This window comes from Pithys albifrons, chromosome Z (assembly GCF_047495875.1).
Source record: "Pithys albifrons albifrons isolate INPA30051 chromosome Z, PitAlb_v1, whole genome shotgun sequence".
NCBI lineage: Eukaryota > Metazoa > Chordata > Aves > Passeriformes > Thamnophilidae > Pithys > Pithys albifrons.
The window spans coordinates 3318341-3335368 of NC_092497.1; the positions used below are offsets into that span (position 1 = coordinate 3318341).

The 17028-nt window shown below is 42.8% G+C and overlaps 1 protein-coding gene across 2 annotated transcripts in view; it reads right to left on the reverse strand.

Moving 5' to 3' along the window:
* Positions 1 to 6645: 6645 nt before the first annotated feature.
* LOC139684901 (urea transporter 2-like) overlaps positions 6646 to 17028 on the reverse strand; it is a 303543-nt gene continuing 293160 nt past the window's right edge. For both annotated transcript variants that reach the window (XM_071581301.1, XM_071581302.1), the window contains 7 exons: positions 16760 to 16949; positions 16186 to 16314; positions 13584 to 13776; positions 11979 to 12126; positions 10549 to 10683; positions 8596 to 8645; positions 6646 to 7211 (listed from right to left, as the gene is read on the reverse strand). In XM_071581301.1, coding sequence (XP_071437402.1) covers positions 6942 to 7211; positions 8596 to 8645; positions 10549 to 10683; positions 11979 to 12126; positions 13584 to 13776; positions 16186 to 16314; positions 16760 to 16949 — 1115 coding nt within the window. In that variant the 3' untranslated portion in view covers positions 6646 to 6941. The remainder of the gene's footprint in view (positions 7212 to 8595; positions 8646 to 10548; positions 10684 to 11978; positions 12127 to 13583; positions 13777 to 16185; positions 16315 to 16759; positions 16950 to 17028) is intronic.

The window sequence follows — 17028 nt, forward strand, 5'->3', positions numbered from 1 at the left end:
AAGAGTGTCAAAACCAGGTGATACTCCAAAATTGCTCTAGTGAGGTAAGGGACCTTTGAAGCCTATCTGGTCTAGTCTTTTGCTGTAAAGCAGCTTGTGACCCAACCTACCACCTCCTTTCCACAATTTTTTGAAATGTGTGGTCCCTCTGGTGGTGTGTGGAGTGGTGACAGTGATAATGGAGGTATGGCAGGAGTGCATGATAACCACAGAGTGTATTGAGGGTCAGTGACACTCAGCCCGTGTTCTGCATAAGGAGGCAGCTCTTCAGGCCAGGAAAAGACTGACCTGTCCCATAGGCAAAGTACCTGGGGGACCAAGTCTGCCCTCATCAATATCTGTGGCCACATTGTTATCATAATCTTGTTTTTATCAGTGAATGCAGAGTGGAGAAAGCTGTTTCAGCACAGAGCACCATGGGGTCTGTCACAACCTTGTGCTTGCTTGCCGAGGGAATTAGTTCTGAGTTTATATAAAGTGGACCAACAGCCAAGCCGGTGTGGGCAGATCCTATCTGTGCATTTTGACCTGCAGAAATTCCCTAGAGAAAGCTACTCTCTGACATTCCTCTGTGTGACGGTGGGATGGAGTCTAGCAAGTGGCTATGGGGATGGCTGGAGCAGAGCACTGCCTGCTCCGGTGTCCGTCTCCCTCTTGTGGTGTGTCTCCAGCACAGACACATGTGCTGCTGTGGAAATCACAGCAAATATTCAGATCTTCAGTTCCAGAGGGCTCATAAACAGCAGTTCCCTGGCCCTGGCACAGAACAAACTCCCCATGCTCTGGGCTTGTGCACTGCTCTGTATTCCTCTGCTGATATGCGCTCTCAAAATTAACAGTTCTCCGAATAAACACACATCATTTCCCTCCTCTGCCCACTTGCTCTGAAGAGCCATTGTCCTTTCTGTCCACTTTGGCATTCTTTCATGACTCATGTCCTCAGCCCATGCATCTCCAATAGTGCAGAAGTGATACCCAGAAACCAGCTTATTAAGAGCAACAGTCTCTGTCTCCTGGAATAGGAGTGGGTCAGGAATTTGTAGGGAGGGTTGTAGATGTCTTATGACTAGAGTAGGGAGCTAAAAGCTCTGTAGGGTTATAGCAAATAGTTTTAGGAGAGGTTCAGGCTCTCTTCCTGTAGGCTGATGCCCTGAGCATGGGATGCTGAGATAGCAAACAAAGCATCTATTTCAGCTGCAGATTTTTCAAGGTGTTTGTTCAAAACACTGCTGCTACTGAGAGTGGAGAATTGTTTGGGAAGGAGTCAGTTACCCAAGAACAACACATGATGGTTCAGCATCTAGGCAGTGAGGACCTGCCACCTTTTCAGTCAATTCACTCAACTTCCCTGCATCAACTCTTGGCTTAATAAGTTTTCCTGCACTTTCTACATCCTTTGCCCTGATGGTAGGGTTGTGACTCTCACACAGGCTGTGCCTGCTCTCAAGGAAATAATCCATTTTCACAAACCTATATATTATAGGAGATGAATGTCTTAGCCCTTCGCAAATAGCAGAATACTATAATACTTTCAAAAAGAAACTCTTTAAGCCTATAAATCCCAGTGATTACTATTTTCTTGCCAAGTAGTTCCTAACAGAATTGGAAGATGATGTACATAATATGGGTTCCAGATCTGATCAACAAGGGGAAGAGGACTGATAGCATCCAGAAATTAACCATCTGACAGTGGAAACAACTGAAAATTAATAATGCAATGGATAGAGGGAGAGTCACACTGTTTGTGGGTGATTATGGTATTTTGAAAGCAGTACTACATAACAACATTTTCATGCACATGCACACGCAGGCATAAATCCATTTGCAGTAAAGCTGAACATTTTGCATGGACAAAAGAAAAGTCATATCTGTAGGATAACTCAATTTCTGGGAAAGGAAAATGGCATAAACATGATTTAATTTGCACAACTGAGTTAAACTCACGTAACTACAGGAAGAAACCATTGTTGGCTGACAGTTTGTCATCACCTTTGCCTTTTGGGTTTTCCCCACAGCTGGGAAGTCTCTGCTTGATTTCTAGCTGAGTGGTTTTTCAGAGCAGAGATCTGGGGATGATAGAGCAACAGAGCTGTCAGCACTTAGCTGAAATGAGGGAAGTGTGGAGAACCAGGGCCAGGTGCAGGCTAAAGTGTGCAGGGGGAAAAAGGACTCCAGATAATCATGAGTTACACAGGTCAAGGATGTCTCTGTCTCTCTGTCTTTGCCTTTTGCAACTCAGTGCGCAGCATTGTTTAATATGCAGGTGCTGAGACGTGCTAAGCAGCCTGAACACCACTGCATTTTGGATGGGTGTGTAGTTGGATGGTTTTGAATGGACTTCTGCACATATTTAATGCTTCAACCCTGCTGTGCTGTGGGAAGCTGCTCGTTTTGGGAGCAGGGATTTGGGTCTGCCTTAACTGCCTATGCAAAGGGCTGTCCCTGGAGAAGGATATGAGGATGCAGTTCCATGAGAGCTTTAGTTATTTAAATTCCTCAAGGTAATTGGGTGTGCTCAGAAGCTGCTAAGTAAGCAGTCAGAGATGCCCAAACTCATTCCTAGGAAAAATGTGGTGGAAAAAAGCTTTGCTTCCCACAGAGCTGTCCCAGGTCTTCTTATCGCACCACTGGGATGTGTGAATTCCAGCTGTGGCAACAGCTGTAGGAGTTTGTAAAAGACCCACTGAGAACTGTAAAATCAACTGCAACTAAGAGCTAGTTTCCTGTTTGAACTCCTTCCATCTTCCAAATTAAAACTGCTGTAAAGGGAGTGAGGAGATAGTGTTCAGCAAATAGACCTCACCCTCAGAGTGGTGATATTTCTGTAATCCTGACAAATGTGACCTACATAATACCTAAGTCAATTTGCAGTGTTGGTCAATATGTCTGTTTTTGCAGACCGGAGATATCTGGCATGGACAGAACACAGAGCAGCTTCCCAACAGCTGGAAATTTTAGGGACTATCTTATTCAGGCAAGTTTTAGAGTGTTGATTTTTCAGCTTATAGTGAGACCCCGTGTTGCTGGACTGCCACTCTGGAGCAGAAAGCTCTTCCTGGTATTTTCTGGTGCCTACTGGGATGCTGCTGGCTCCATGTGCCAGCCTAGGGGCTGGGGAGAGACATCTACTCTCCCTGGGTTCAGTGACTCCTATTTTCACTGACATGTAGTTGCAGGTATGGGAAGAAGATGTGTTGCATTGCAGAAGAGCTGAAAAAAAATCACAATATTAATTTTAAGCTTACAGCAATATTGAATGGAATGGGGAGCTAAGGCCCCGGCTCTGCTGTAGAGCAGCTCTGGAAGCTTGAGAGTGGAGGCCAACAAGAAAATCTTCTCAGAAGGCCTGAACCCACTGTGCTTTGCCTGGCCTGTGAGTCCCATGCAATGCTGCTACTGTTTCTCCCCATCACTGAAAGCATAGCAAGGGGTTTTCCATCCCTGCAGCTTTGTGTATCCTCTCTGGTGTCACCAACTCTTACAGCAGTTTCTCTCTGTCGTGCTCTTTTCATCTGCTCTTGATGTCAGTGGTACATAAAGAGGTTATTGGGCCTCAAAAAAGATGATCAAATGAAGGAAACAAATTTTAGACTGGATATGAGAAAAACTTCATTATGGAAAGAATTGCCAAACACAAACAGGCTGCTCAGGGCAGCAGTGGACTCCCAATCTGTGGAGGGATTTAAAAGTTGTGTGGATGTGGCACTTGGGGACATGGGTTAGTGGTGGCCTTGATAGTGCTGTTGATGATCTTAGAGGCATTTTTCAACTTAAATAACTCTGTGATTCTATGATTCAGGAGGAAAACATCATGGTCCAGCAACTAGGATGCTCCAGTGTGGGTGGCAGCATGGCTCTGACCTCTCCTACAAATAATGTCCACTGAGAAAGCAAATCCCTCCCATCCACATTCCCTCAGTGCAGCTTTGCTAATAATTCATGAGGATCCTGGAGCCATCAATATCTGAGCCAAAGGACTTGTCAATACCCATCTAAAAGACTTGCCCCAGCTTTTTCTGTGTGAGGTCTGTGACTGCTCCTGTCACCAGAAGCACCTATGTCTAAGGGGGAAGAGTTCTGAACCATCTTTCAATGAGAAAAGATGTCTTTTTTTGTTTTGTTTTCCTTTTAGAGGGTATGGAACAAACACAAGAGTAAGAAATATTGTATTTGCAGCGATAAAGTAAGCATTTTGCTTAGAACCACACAGCATATGTACTGTATTTACATTGGACAGTTATAACAGAATTGTCTTCTCTCTTCCCTGGGAAGCAAGTCCTTCACATTTCTTAGTCTGCTTCCACTTGCCTCTGCTTTTTAATTTTGGAAGGCAAATTTTCAGGAGGTTGGTTTTATATGTGCTACTGCTGGACCAGTTGTTATTTTGTACTGGAGCATTTATTCAATTTTCTGTGGAGGTGAGCTCATTGGAGTGACCACACTAGCAAAAGAATAGGCTTTTATTTTCCCTTTAGTGGGAAAAAATTGTTTTATGTTAGATTTCTATGAACTGTCTCAAAATCATTAGTCCCCCTGAAGACTGTACATTTTATTTCTCTTAATGAAAATTTTTATAGAGCTCAATAGGCTGCAGGCTCCTGGGCTATCATTGATAATTTCAGTCAGTGCTTTTATTGTCTACTGCTCCCTTACAGGAGACACTTGATTTGTCTAGCCTGTTTTCAAAAATTATTAGTACTGGCCATAGTTACTCAAATCTTTTGATTAGCTAGAGACTTAGTAAAGCTGTTTATACCCTATTTTTAATGGAAGGCTTCAACTCTAGAAATTGCTTTACTAATTGATTTCAGGATGGATTTGCTTGTGGCTGAGGAATTAATGCCTGCAGTGGCAATGACATAACAAATTCTTTACAATAGCCAATATTGTGCTTGGACTTCACTCTTATTTTTAAGAAAACAATATGCTAGGCATAACTAACTGCAGTTGACATTTTTCTTCAAAAACATGGTTCTAGCATTATTTTACAGTATTTTTGTTAACTTTATGTTGCTACTGTTCAAATATTTCTCTGATACTAGACTCTGTATGAGCTAAATTAAACTGAGCAGATGACTAGATATAAGGATGAGATGTTTTATGATGAGGGTGGTGAGGCCCTGGCATGGGTTGCCCAGAGAAGCTTGGCTGTCCCATCCCGGAAAATGTCCAAGGCCAGGTTGGGCAGGGCTTGGAGCAGCCTGGTCTGGTAGGAACTGTCCCTGCCCATGTCCCTTCAACCCCAAACCATTTCACAATTCTACCAGTTATATGAATGTGCTCTGCTAAATGCTATATGATTCATATTTCATTGACTGCTATGGAGAGAAGGTGTTCAGACAGTTGTGTATCACCTCATGTTTTATTCTGCCCTTCTTTGTTTCTCTGCAGCCATAGAAACATGGGAATGTCCCTGATCTTGCAGTTTGAAATGACCATACCAGACTGCTTTGTTGCTGGCATCATGATTCAAAGAGTATCTTGGGAGAGAGGGTAGGAAGCCTAAACTTTTCCAGAGTCTCTGGAGTGGTCTCATCTGTTTAAAAAGCATCAGAACATAAATGAGACTATGTTTTTTTCCTCAGGTTGAATTCAAACTTGGATGCTTGTTCTAGGCGACATTTAAAGGATCTGGCAGATGCTGTTCCTACTATATTTTGGTGATAAAGGCACAATTAGTCCTTTGAGCAGCACCCACAATCACCCTTTTAAAAACAGTGAGGTTTGGAGCTGGGATCCCACGTGCTCAAAGACCCTTCTATGGGTCTCCAAAGCAGCCCTACATCATGAGACAGAAAGGACAACATCTTATATGAGTATTTGTAATTGCATAGTCTTTTTGGATTTTTAATCTTCATGTTCTTTTGTTCTGTGATTTCAAACTGATCATTTATAACAACTTTAGAATGAGGAAGCCTTTCTATCAGGCTTCCATTGCAGAGGTTTTGGAAAAAGTTCCCAAGAAAAGAACTGTTTAGGGCAATTCATGCTCCCCTGTTTTAAGGACTTCAAAGAGGCATAAAGGGGGAGTGTCGAGACACTAAGACACATGTGAAGACCCCAGTCTGACACTCAACAAACATCAAGGGGAATCTTTGACTTATTAGTTTCTTATGACTTAATGGAAAGGATCAGCTCTCCTGGAAAAGAACAGCAGTATCTGCCACCAACAGTAAATATTTACCTCATTCTTTAAGTGGAGTTTTCCTATTTCCCACTAAATGTGTGCAGGGATTCAGATCTGCAATCCTGCAATCAACAGGAAAGAGATCTATTTGTAAGACAGAAAATTCTTCAAGGAAAAGAAGAATGTTTGATCATTGCCAGCTAGTCTCCTTTTTAGTCTGATTAAAGCATATATATTCATACCTTCATTGCCTTGGCACTTAAAGAGCCAGGAGATGGCACCAAAAATGCTATGCAAGATGTAAGAATATTTACCTCTGTGTGTTGCTGTTAAGAGGTACTAAAAGGGTTAGACATTGATGGGACAAACAAAAGGAAGAGATCAGTCTATTTATTCCACTTTCAAATACACATGTTCTTGATTTGAAGTGCAGCTTTTGACATAGTTCTTACATTATTTATTGTTATTAGACATCAATGCCTTCTCAGCATGCATATTTTGTTAAATTACACCTCTGAAATTAAATACAGCCTCTTGTCAGCTTTAATGTTCTTCTGCCTATTCTTATAATTATTATTGATAAGAGGTGACTTTCAATTTAACAGCATGTGGATTGATAAGGCAGCTGTTATTACATTACCTGAGTGCTTTTTGGAAAGCTTAGCTCAAGGGCAAACCATGTTTCCTCTGGAGTGTGGATGCTGAATCCCCAGCCTGCAGATTGCTGGCAAAAGTGGTGTTTGTGGCTGTGGTGTGACACTTGGATGACACTTAAAAAGCTGCCCCAAAACTGTGTGGTTGTGGATAGTTGGCATCAGTGAGCGTGGCGGTTCTTGGGGGTATAGAGGGGGGTGGCCCCTGTGCTTATTTTCAAGTTATCAGGGGGGTTCTGCTCCTTTCGTTTTTGCTCCTCTCTGCTGCTCTCCGAGGCCCTTCTCCTCATTCTCAGGTAGTAGATCCGGTTGTCTTCAGGGTAGGTGACTTTGGAGAGGGGAATTCTGTAGATTGCTGGGTTTTCTGAGTTTATCAGCAGGAAGAGGAGTGCGGACAAGCAGAAAGGCCAGGTGCAGACTGGCAGCCCGAGCTGTGAGGGACAGAACAGACAGAGAGGTGCATTTTGGTACAACTTTTTGCTTTTCCCCTCTGCTTATGTCTGCCTGTGGCTAAATTCTTGCATTTGAGAAGCTGGGAGAGCCTGTGCTTTTCCCAAGGAAAGGGTGGAATAGGATATTTCTTCCTGAACCCCACATACAGGGTCCTCCTGTTTGGATCCAGAGAAGTGTGCCCAGATGTGGGTGGTGGGGGCTACACATGGGTAAAGTTCCTGCTGGTCACTGGAGGTCTGGGAGGTTCCTGTGCTACCCAATGTCAATTCAGCTGCTCACACAGAGGTATTTAATTTATCTGAAGTGCTACACAAAGCATCTGACATTGGAGACCTCAGTCCTATTGGAGGTGCAGCTCTCAATGCTGAGTGGCATCTGACACCAATACTGAAGCAACTGAATCAGGTTCCAGAGCTCTGATGACTGCAACCCCCAGCTCACAGGTAGACATTTAAATTCTCTAATAAAGGAGCCAAATTATACCTTTTTGGCTCTGTAAAATGTCATGTACTGAGAGTTATTCATACATATTCACTCTCCTCAACAACTATGTGACACTGGCATCACACCCAGACCTCAATCCTTCTTTGCTTCTCCACCTCTTGATCTGACCTATGGCCTGCCAAAAGCAAGATCACAGGGAGAAAAAGGAAATGCCCTTTTCCCTGATGCATCCCCAAAGAAGGTGTGCTTAAAGCAGCCTGTCTGCAGGGACCTATGTGGTACTGAGTGGGTGCCAGATGAACATATTTAATGCATGAAACTGTTAGTTTTATTCTTTTTTTTGTCTTTTAAGTTAGTAAATCAACTTTATTAAAATATGGTTTTGCTTTAATCTGTCAGATCTTAGAGAAGAAACAAAGTCTGGCATTTCTGCCTTCACCTCTTTCTTGATTTGTCCAAATATCATAACTTTGTCCTTAAGATAATGGTCTCCCCCTCATTTTAGTTCTTACACCCAGTTCAAAATTTAATAATATCTATGGGTGTAGTTGGAGAAAGGTGAAGAAGAAAGTGAAAATGTAGAGCATTGGAATTGCTAAAAGGTATTGTTCAACTAAGTATTTAATCTCAAACCATATGTTGTTGCTGGACCTCATATGCACATGCACAACCCCATTGTGGATAACATGCTCTTGAGGTCTTTGAAATCTTGGCATCAGCTATAGAGTCTCCAAGGGCACAATTCAACCAACACAAGGTTTGTACAAGACCTCTCACTGTCTGCAGCATTCTCTTTTTAATGCTGTCAAAGCTGACGTGGAGAATTCTGAGGGATTTTCTTAACATTATATCAGAACAAACCAAAACATGGATTAAACAGATAAAAACCCGAATTGTAAATCAAAGGTCCAAACTTACCACAGAGAGGGCATTAGCAAGAGCTGCTCCAGAGTAGGCACAAAATAATGCTGGGAAAAGAAGACCAAAGAGAGATCAGGATGAGGAAAATATTGTTCAAGTCTCCAAAGAAATTATCACAAAGAGTGATATTGTCCAAATGCACAGTAAAATATCGTCCCAGCTACTTGGTGTGAGGATTAATGCTATAATTCAACAATTATTTGAAATGTCCCAGTGCTGTGATCCCTTCTCCCAGGTAACAAGAGATAGGTCAAGAGGAAATAGTCTTAAGATGTACCAGAGGGAGGTTTAAATTGGATATTAGGGAAAATTTCTTCACAGAAAGGGCTGTCCAGTCCTGGCACAGCTGCCAGGGTAGTGGTGGAGTACCCACCCCTGGAGGGATTTAAAAGCTGTGTGGATGTGGCACTTGGGGACATGGCTTAGTGGTGACCTTGTGTTATGGGTTTAGCCAGGTGGGCCTAAACTTAGGTTTTAAAGTTCAGCTAGGCCTAGGATTGTCAGCTGATTTGAGCTGGGCTGAGCTAACTAACACCTGACTCCTTCTAGCCAATAATATTGTATTCCATACCATATTGCGTCATCTCAAAAGGGGTAAGAGCTGGTGTGTGGGTGTGGCTTAGTTCAGTTGCTTCACAGCTGTGGTGCCAGCAAGACACTCTGCTGTCCCAGGAGGGATGGGGAGGCCCAAGCCCAGAGCACCGGCTTAACATCATGTTATCTGAGGGAAGTAAAATATTTGTTCCTAGCTTTTCTCTCTGCTTAAGTCTGTCTCTGAAGAACTAACTTCTCTAGAATGATTTGTAGTTAAAATGGTAGAATTTGTGTTTACTGGGAAGTGGGAAGTTATTTCTTGTTATACATGACTTGTGTAAGTGTGTGTTACATTGTAGTTTCCTCTTAATTTTCTCTTTTCTGTATAAATACATGTAGTTAGTTTCAGCATAGACCTGGCTTTGGAAGTTTTTTTTCCTCTCTCCCTCTTCTTTTCCCCTTAGCTGGTTGGGAGGAGGAGGAACCCTTTTCACTCTGTCCTGGACAGTTGGCACTTTGCCAGCTCAACCCAGGACACCTTGGCTGTGCTGGAGGAATGGTTGGACTTCATGATCTTAGAGGTAGGTTCCAACCCAAATGTGTGATAACACTTCATGCTCTCTGTAGAGAGCATGGTGAATGAAGAACATGGTTTTGCCAAGAACAAGTAACAGTGGCATTTCTTTTATCTTTAATTACTTTTTACTTGGCATGATGAGACCCATATGTAGAGGGAATAGCAGAAATACTTCAGCAGTGTGGGACTGTAGAGGTTCTCTGTCCTGTGGCTTGAGGCCACAGGCATTCAGCAGTGGGTTTCTTTGCCCCTGGATGCCAGAGGTGGCAAAACAGCAACAAAGGTCAGGCAACTAAGGATTTAGTCAATGAAGGAAAAGCTACTGACCAACTTAGAAACTGTACTCAGGACAGCAAACTACTGAAATGAAGATAATTGGGTGAATGTAAGGAATTCTTTAACTGGGAAATTTCTTCTCTTAAGTTTTTCCCATAGTGCCTGATTTTGGCTGCTGTTTGAGACAGGATCTTTGGGTAGATGGGATTTTAAACTGATGTTGTGCAACAACTCTCTTCTTATGACACACTTCCTCTAATGATGCCTATTGTTATGAAAAGGCAAATGTGTTGAATTGCTAATTTGTTAAAATTGTCTTCTTGGAATGGCTTGTGGTCCTTTCACAACTGGTACTTTCACCCTTCCTAGATGTTTCTATGTTGTCAGTGTCTAAGACTGTTCTCTCTGTACTCACACTTTCACATTCAAGCTCAACACTGGTTCCATCAGAGAAATAGCTCTTGTGTAGTACCTACTTTTGATAGTTGACTCTAAACCTGTACTGCTCATAGGCTGCCTGGCTGCATAAATTTTTGGCTTCCCTTTATATAAAAGATACTTACCACAGGCAAGGGACAGCAAATGTGTCTGCCAAGTCAGGGCGTAGAACATGCCCCCGATTGCGATGCAGGCCAAGGCACAGTTGTAATTGTGTAAGCCAAGATAGATGCTGTCAAAGGGGGATGCAATGCTCAGTGCTGCAAGACAAAAAACAAGGCTGGGAGGTCAGGTGTGAGAGGTATCTGCAGGAGGGCCTGTCCCTTGCTAAGAATCTTATCAATCTCTTCCCTCTGACCTCTAGATGGATTCATCTGTGCTCACACTTGTGTAACATGTGCATGCAGAAAAAGGAAGCTCATTATTTTGGAGCTCTGATAGTGTCCCTAGAGTTGGTATTTGGCCTCAAAGATTTCATTCAGCCAAAACTTTCTTTGTATGCACTGAATGTGTTGCAGTTGGTCCCCCAGAAGACCAGGTGGAGGATGCAGCCAGAGTGCATGAGAACCTTCTCACTTGGGTGTCCTCTTTGCAGAAAGCTGTGCTTACATGAAATGTTTAAATCTCATACATACTCTGGTCTTTGATATCAGAGGCAAACCTGCATGCCTTTTGTTGGAGTGAGCAGAGTTTCCATTTCTTCCTAGTGGTCTTTGTGAGACGTGGTGTATTTGCTAGAGGTGGTCACTCCATCAATGCTGTGGAAGTTCTCCCCAGGAATGGGAGCTGAGGGTCTGCTCCAAATCTGACCTCACAGAAACTTTGCAGGATTTCTCACAGGCTTCAGGAGTACCAGCCAAAAGGAGAGCTCAATGTGTTGTGCATAGGCCACCTTCCTGTCACTCATAAGATTAATTCATGTCCTGTTATAGTGTCCTCATCTGTCTTGTGTTTCATCACCAGGTTTATCCCCACATATTTTCCCCTGATCATTCTACTCTAGGTTAAATGTCAGACCTGTACAAGACCTGCCATATGCTCCTGGGCATACAAATTTTGGACAGTTTTGTTTAAAACCATGAATATACAGCAGCTCAAGTCTTGTACAAAGTGCATCAAAACACAGAGAACTTCTTGTTGGAACACTATGCCTTTTTCAAAGTTGTTATTTCAGACTACACTTATTACATCCTTTGTTTTTGTTACAATTGATCATTTAAGTGGCATTAACTTGTTGTCTAACTTCAAGGGTCTTGTAACTTAATATTGTTTCTCTGGTTAGTGTCGAGACAGAGCAATTTAGTAGCATTCATTTAGCTATATTTACAAATCCACAGCAAGACAGAGCAAACTGCATCCTAGAAAAGTATTTCTTTTCCTTGGCTAATCAGTTATAGATTCCAAATTGAGAGACAGATAGAAAAATAAGATTGTTGTCCCAACTACTTCCATGCCCACACAAATGTAAAGTCTGGACTGAATCTTATAATGGCTTTATAATGACTTGGGTTAAGATATCTTCATTGTAAAAATGACTTTGGTGAATATTTCTTACCTGCAAACATCCCCACTGTTGATCCAATTGCAGCATGTAAACAAATCAGTGGGGAGGAGACAAGTAAAGCCACAAGGAAAATGCCTCCAGTCCAGGGGTTTCCACAACCATACACTTGCCCAATGCCAACTGGTATGGACTGCAAGAGCTGCAGCAGGTGGTAAAAAAGGGTATGTTATTGTTTCTCTGCACCTTGAATCACACAACAGTTATTTTGTCCAAGCTATTGGGTGAAAAGGAAAGGAAGGAACCCTAGCCCTGAGTTGGACTGTGAGTAAATCATAGAATCACAGAATAGTTTGAGTTGGAAGGGACCTTAAAGATCACCTCATTCTAACTGTCTTCCATTGGAAGGGACCTTTAAGATCATCTCATTCCAACTGTCTTCCACTGGCAGGGACATTCCATTGGCATGCTCTTGTAAAAGGTCCCTCTCAATCTTTCCTATTGGCTCCATTTAGGCACTGGAAGCCCACAATTAGGGCACCCCAAAGCTTCTCTTTTCCAGTCTAAACAACCTCAATTCATTCAGCCTTTGCTAGTACAAGAGGTGCTTCATCCTTCTAATTAACTTGGTGTCCCTCCTCTGCACTCACTCCAACAGCTCTCTGTCCTTCCTGTGCTAGGACCCCACGACTGGAGGCAGCTCTGCAGGTGGGTCTCACCTGAGGGGGCAGAGAGGCAGAATCTCCCCCTCCCCTGCTGACCACACTGTGGGATAGCCCAGTACACTGGGGATTCTGGGCTGGGCCATGTCCAGCCTCTTACCCACCAGCACCTCCAAGTCCTTCTCCCAGGGCTGCTCCACCTGCTCATCCCCAGCCTGGCTTGATCCTGGGGGTTGCCCTGACTCAGGTGCAGCACCTTGAAATACGCTTTGTTAAACTACATGAGATTCCTTTGGGCCACTTCTCGAGTTTCTGCAAGTCCCTCTGGATGTCCCCATCCTTTGGGTGTGTCACTGCACCTTCAGCTTGGTGTCACCTGCAAATCTGCTGAAGGTGTCCTTGATCCCTCTATCTATGTAATTAATGAAGATATTAAATACCACTGTTCACCACTTGTCACTGATGTCCATAGGGACTCTGAGCTGTTGATCACTGCCTTTTGGATCAGTTATCCTTCTGTTGCCTTGGGAAGGTGACACTCCAGAGCTAAAGCTACACCTGAGGGGACTGCATATAAATGAGTTCCTGCAGCTTTGGAATCCTGATGTTTCCTCTGAAATTTTATATTGCCACTGACTGTCTTGCCTGTTTTTTTAACCCCAGCTGCACAGCAGGGAGGCGTATCCAGGTGTGCTTCTGCATTGATAGCATGTGAGACTTGTTTTGGGACAGTCCAACTTTAGGTGGAGTGAAAGGCTTGGGATCTCTGTTCCATCAGGCTCCATCAGCCTTTCTGCTGGATCAGCCAATGCTGTCCCTGGGGATTTTATGGCACTGCTCTCTTTGCACTGAGCTGAGCCACATATTTCTGTGACTTGCTCCTGGCTGTACATACCATACAGTCACTGTGACCCATGTGAATGTGTTGTCCAGAGATGAATGGCTTCCTGCTCACCTTTTCAGTGAAATATCATAAACTTACTGGTGTGAAGCTTACCAAGGGCACATTGATTGCAGACCAGGTGATATTGGGGACTGCAGTCACAGGCTTGATAAGGGTAGTGGGGAAAAAGGCGTTGTAGTGTCCTGTGGCTGCCAAGTACAGAGTCACCGCAATATTGAAAGGCAGAGTGAGAACAGGAAGGTCCCATTTACTGAAGATGGATCCCAAAGCACTGGACAGGACTGGGCTGGGAACAGAAGAGACACGAGTGTAACTTGTTCATAACAATCATAGTGGTGGAACAGCACACCTCTTTGATCATAAGATGGTAATTTTGGCAAATGAAAGCCAATTCCATTCCTTTTAGTAATATCATGTAGTGAATATTTTAATTTGCTAGTCTGCATCAGATAAAGAGTTGCAGAATGCTGTTCATCTTTCTGGAAAAAAAACTATGCATGGTCTAGAATCCACACCCTTCTTTCTACTGTGGTAGCTATGCTGAGCTCAGGGAGTCAAGGAAGAAATGCTTCTAAGACAGCTTTTAGGCATGGATGAAGAGAGGTAATCGGACTTTCATTCAGGAAAAAAATTTAACAAGAAACAGGAGCAAATTTTGGAAATGCCACGTGAAGAACTGTGGAGAACGTTAGATCGTCTAAAACAGCTGCTATCTTGAGGAGGCAAGAGGGGGTTGGAAATTACCTAATTTTTCTTTTGTTTGTTTGCTTTGTTTTTGTTTAAACAGTATGAAACATATCAGAAGACAGCTCTGAAAGAGAAATAAAGCAGAAGAGGTGACCAAGAAGGACAGAAAATCTTCCATGAAGGAAGACAGAATTATTTATCATGTTAGATCTTGTTTTTGGGGAATGAGGAATCCTTAGGACACATGGAGCCCAAGAGAGTGTAAGATGAAACCACTATATAACAGAGCTGTGAAAGGTGTCATTGCCAGACATCACCCAGACCTTGATTGATATTTGTGTGTTTGTCAAAGACAGTGGTGTCACTGTATGCTGCCCAGATACCATCCAAAATCATACGGCATTTTCTGAAAACTAGGATTTGTTTTTAAAAAGCTTGATTGAATATATTTAACATATAAAGTATTTGGGACAACCCTCAACCTATTAAAGACAGAACACAAAAAAACATGCAAACCTTGAAATGCCATGACCTTTCCCAAAGTTCTTGTCTGTAGAACCTGGGTTATAAACTTTGCCAGATCTCTTCAGGACATTTCCATACTGCCAGTTTTCCACTTGAATTGTGTGTCCTACATGAAGGACTTTATGGGAGCATATTTGCAAGGTACTATATGATGTTTATGGGGCCCAGAAAGCTTGTGGAAGACAACAAATAGCTAAATCCTTTCCCTGATGAAAATGACCTGTGTTCTACTGCTTCCAGTTGAGCTCCTCTGAAACAAGTGATCTGAATAGCTCTTATGGTCCACTCCAAGTAGCAGTGGACATTGCACAGTTTGCAAAAAATTAATTTAAAGACTTGAATCTGTATTTGAGTCCTGGAAGGTCATTAAGCTGGTTATAATAAAACAAAACCCCACCCCTGCCAAAGTGTTTGGCATTTCAAAAGCAACATCTTGTGTCCTGCTGTGTAGATATTATCAGAGGGAAAAATGCTTTGTTCTCCTTGTATAATCTCAGATGAAACTTATTCTTTTTTTTTTTTTTTACAAATTTAATTCCCAAAGGAGTTTGCAGATTTTTTTGATTTTAGCTGTAAGAAAAAAAAATCTGTACTTCAGTGAAAATGATGCCCTAATTTCTGTGCTGAAATACAAAGCTTCTGCCACTTATACATCTTGTCAGGAAAAAAGGAAACAATTAAAGAAATACTGACTTCTAAAGCTGAAATTCAAAATATCGGTTAAAACATCACTGAACTGTCTGATTTTAAAATCTTTCAGCTCTACCCTCAAGTCTTGTGAACTCAAAGAATGAAGAAAAGTTTGAACAAAAAGCCTCAAGGAATTCTGGCAGATAAGACAAACTAAACATTCTTGCAGGATGCCTTGGGTTTTGAGAGATTGTTATAAAATGATCTTTGCTGAAAGCGATTAAAGAAATGAAATGTATATATAAAAAAATCTGATCTTAAAAGTAGTGAAATCCAATAATGACTTGCATCTTATTGCTTACAGTTATTAAAATGTGACTATTAAATTAATTTCAGTTAAGGCTGTTAAATAGATTCAGCAGTGCTGTTAGGGTCATATTTAAAATGGGAAATTTAAGCCTGGGAAGCTGGCATTTGGAGTTATTTGGAGGAATTAATTTTGCTTATGATTGGCTACATGTCTGAGAAGGGAAATATTGGATTCAGGGTTGGTTCAGCACCAGGGTGTGGAAGAACTGTTGGGATCCTGGGCATGATGACCTCCACCCTGAATGTTCCCAGCTGCTGAGAGCCATTTTTGGAGAGTTGGAGTGGGGCTGTTTTATCTGTGTGCTGTGATCTGTGTCTGTGCCTTCAGCCCCTACTGTGTCCCTCAGGAGATCATGCATCAATGAGCACATCTTTCCAGTGCCACTGGAGTTACTGGTGTAGGGCAGAGGGGGCTTGGATGTGTTTAAGCTGTACATAGCCAGACTCATTCTTTGAGAACTGTACTTGAAGAAGGGATACTTACCAGGCCATTGATATGACTGCCACAGGAGGGAGAAGCCACCAGTAGTAATCCCCTTTGTCAGAGTAGATGGCCATGAGCAATCCCACCAGGATCCCGTTGTAGCCATGCAGCCCAGCTGTGATGGCTGATCTGTGATGGAAAAAAAAAACATCTGCAAGGTAGCAAGACATGCAGAAGATGGTCTGTTCCAAGGACCCACTGAAATGCAGCTTTTAAGTGTCCTGCTTCTGGTGAAGGGAGGGATGAAAAAGCAGTGAGATTGCTGGTGCACTGTCTTGCACTGGTGAGTTTGGGGGATTTTTGGGTTATGGTGGTCTAGGAGGCTTCTTAGTGACCTGAAGGACCTGAATGATTTTGACAATAGCTATCAGAGACAGAGATGACCATCTATTTTCATGAAGACAGCCAGCTGTGGGGACAGGCTGGCTCTTCATGGACCACAGCTCTATCCTCACCTAACTGCTTCCAAACTATCTATAAGGAAAGCTGTCCCTAAGAAGTGGTTATGCTCCATCAGTGGGCTCCAGATATCACAACAAACCCATTTTTATTAAGAGAATAAGATACCACCTACCTGTCCAGGCTGAGAGCCAGTGCGGTCAGTGTGGACACAGCTGTTCCAGTACAGCCCGTGAGCATCCACCAGGGACTCTGGATGAAAAGCCCCACTAAAATGATCAGCCCACTGAGAGGGTTGTTGACAAACATCACCTGCGAGGTTCCTCGCAATATCCAGTCCACCAGCTGGACCATTAAGGGCCTATCTGGAGGAGATCAAAGGAGAATACTGTTGATAAGGCATAATTTCAGCAAAGTGCATTCATCTCTGCAGCTGCTTTCTGG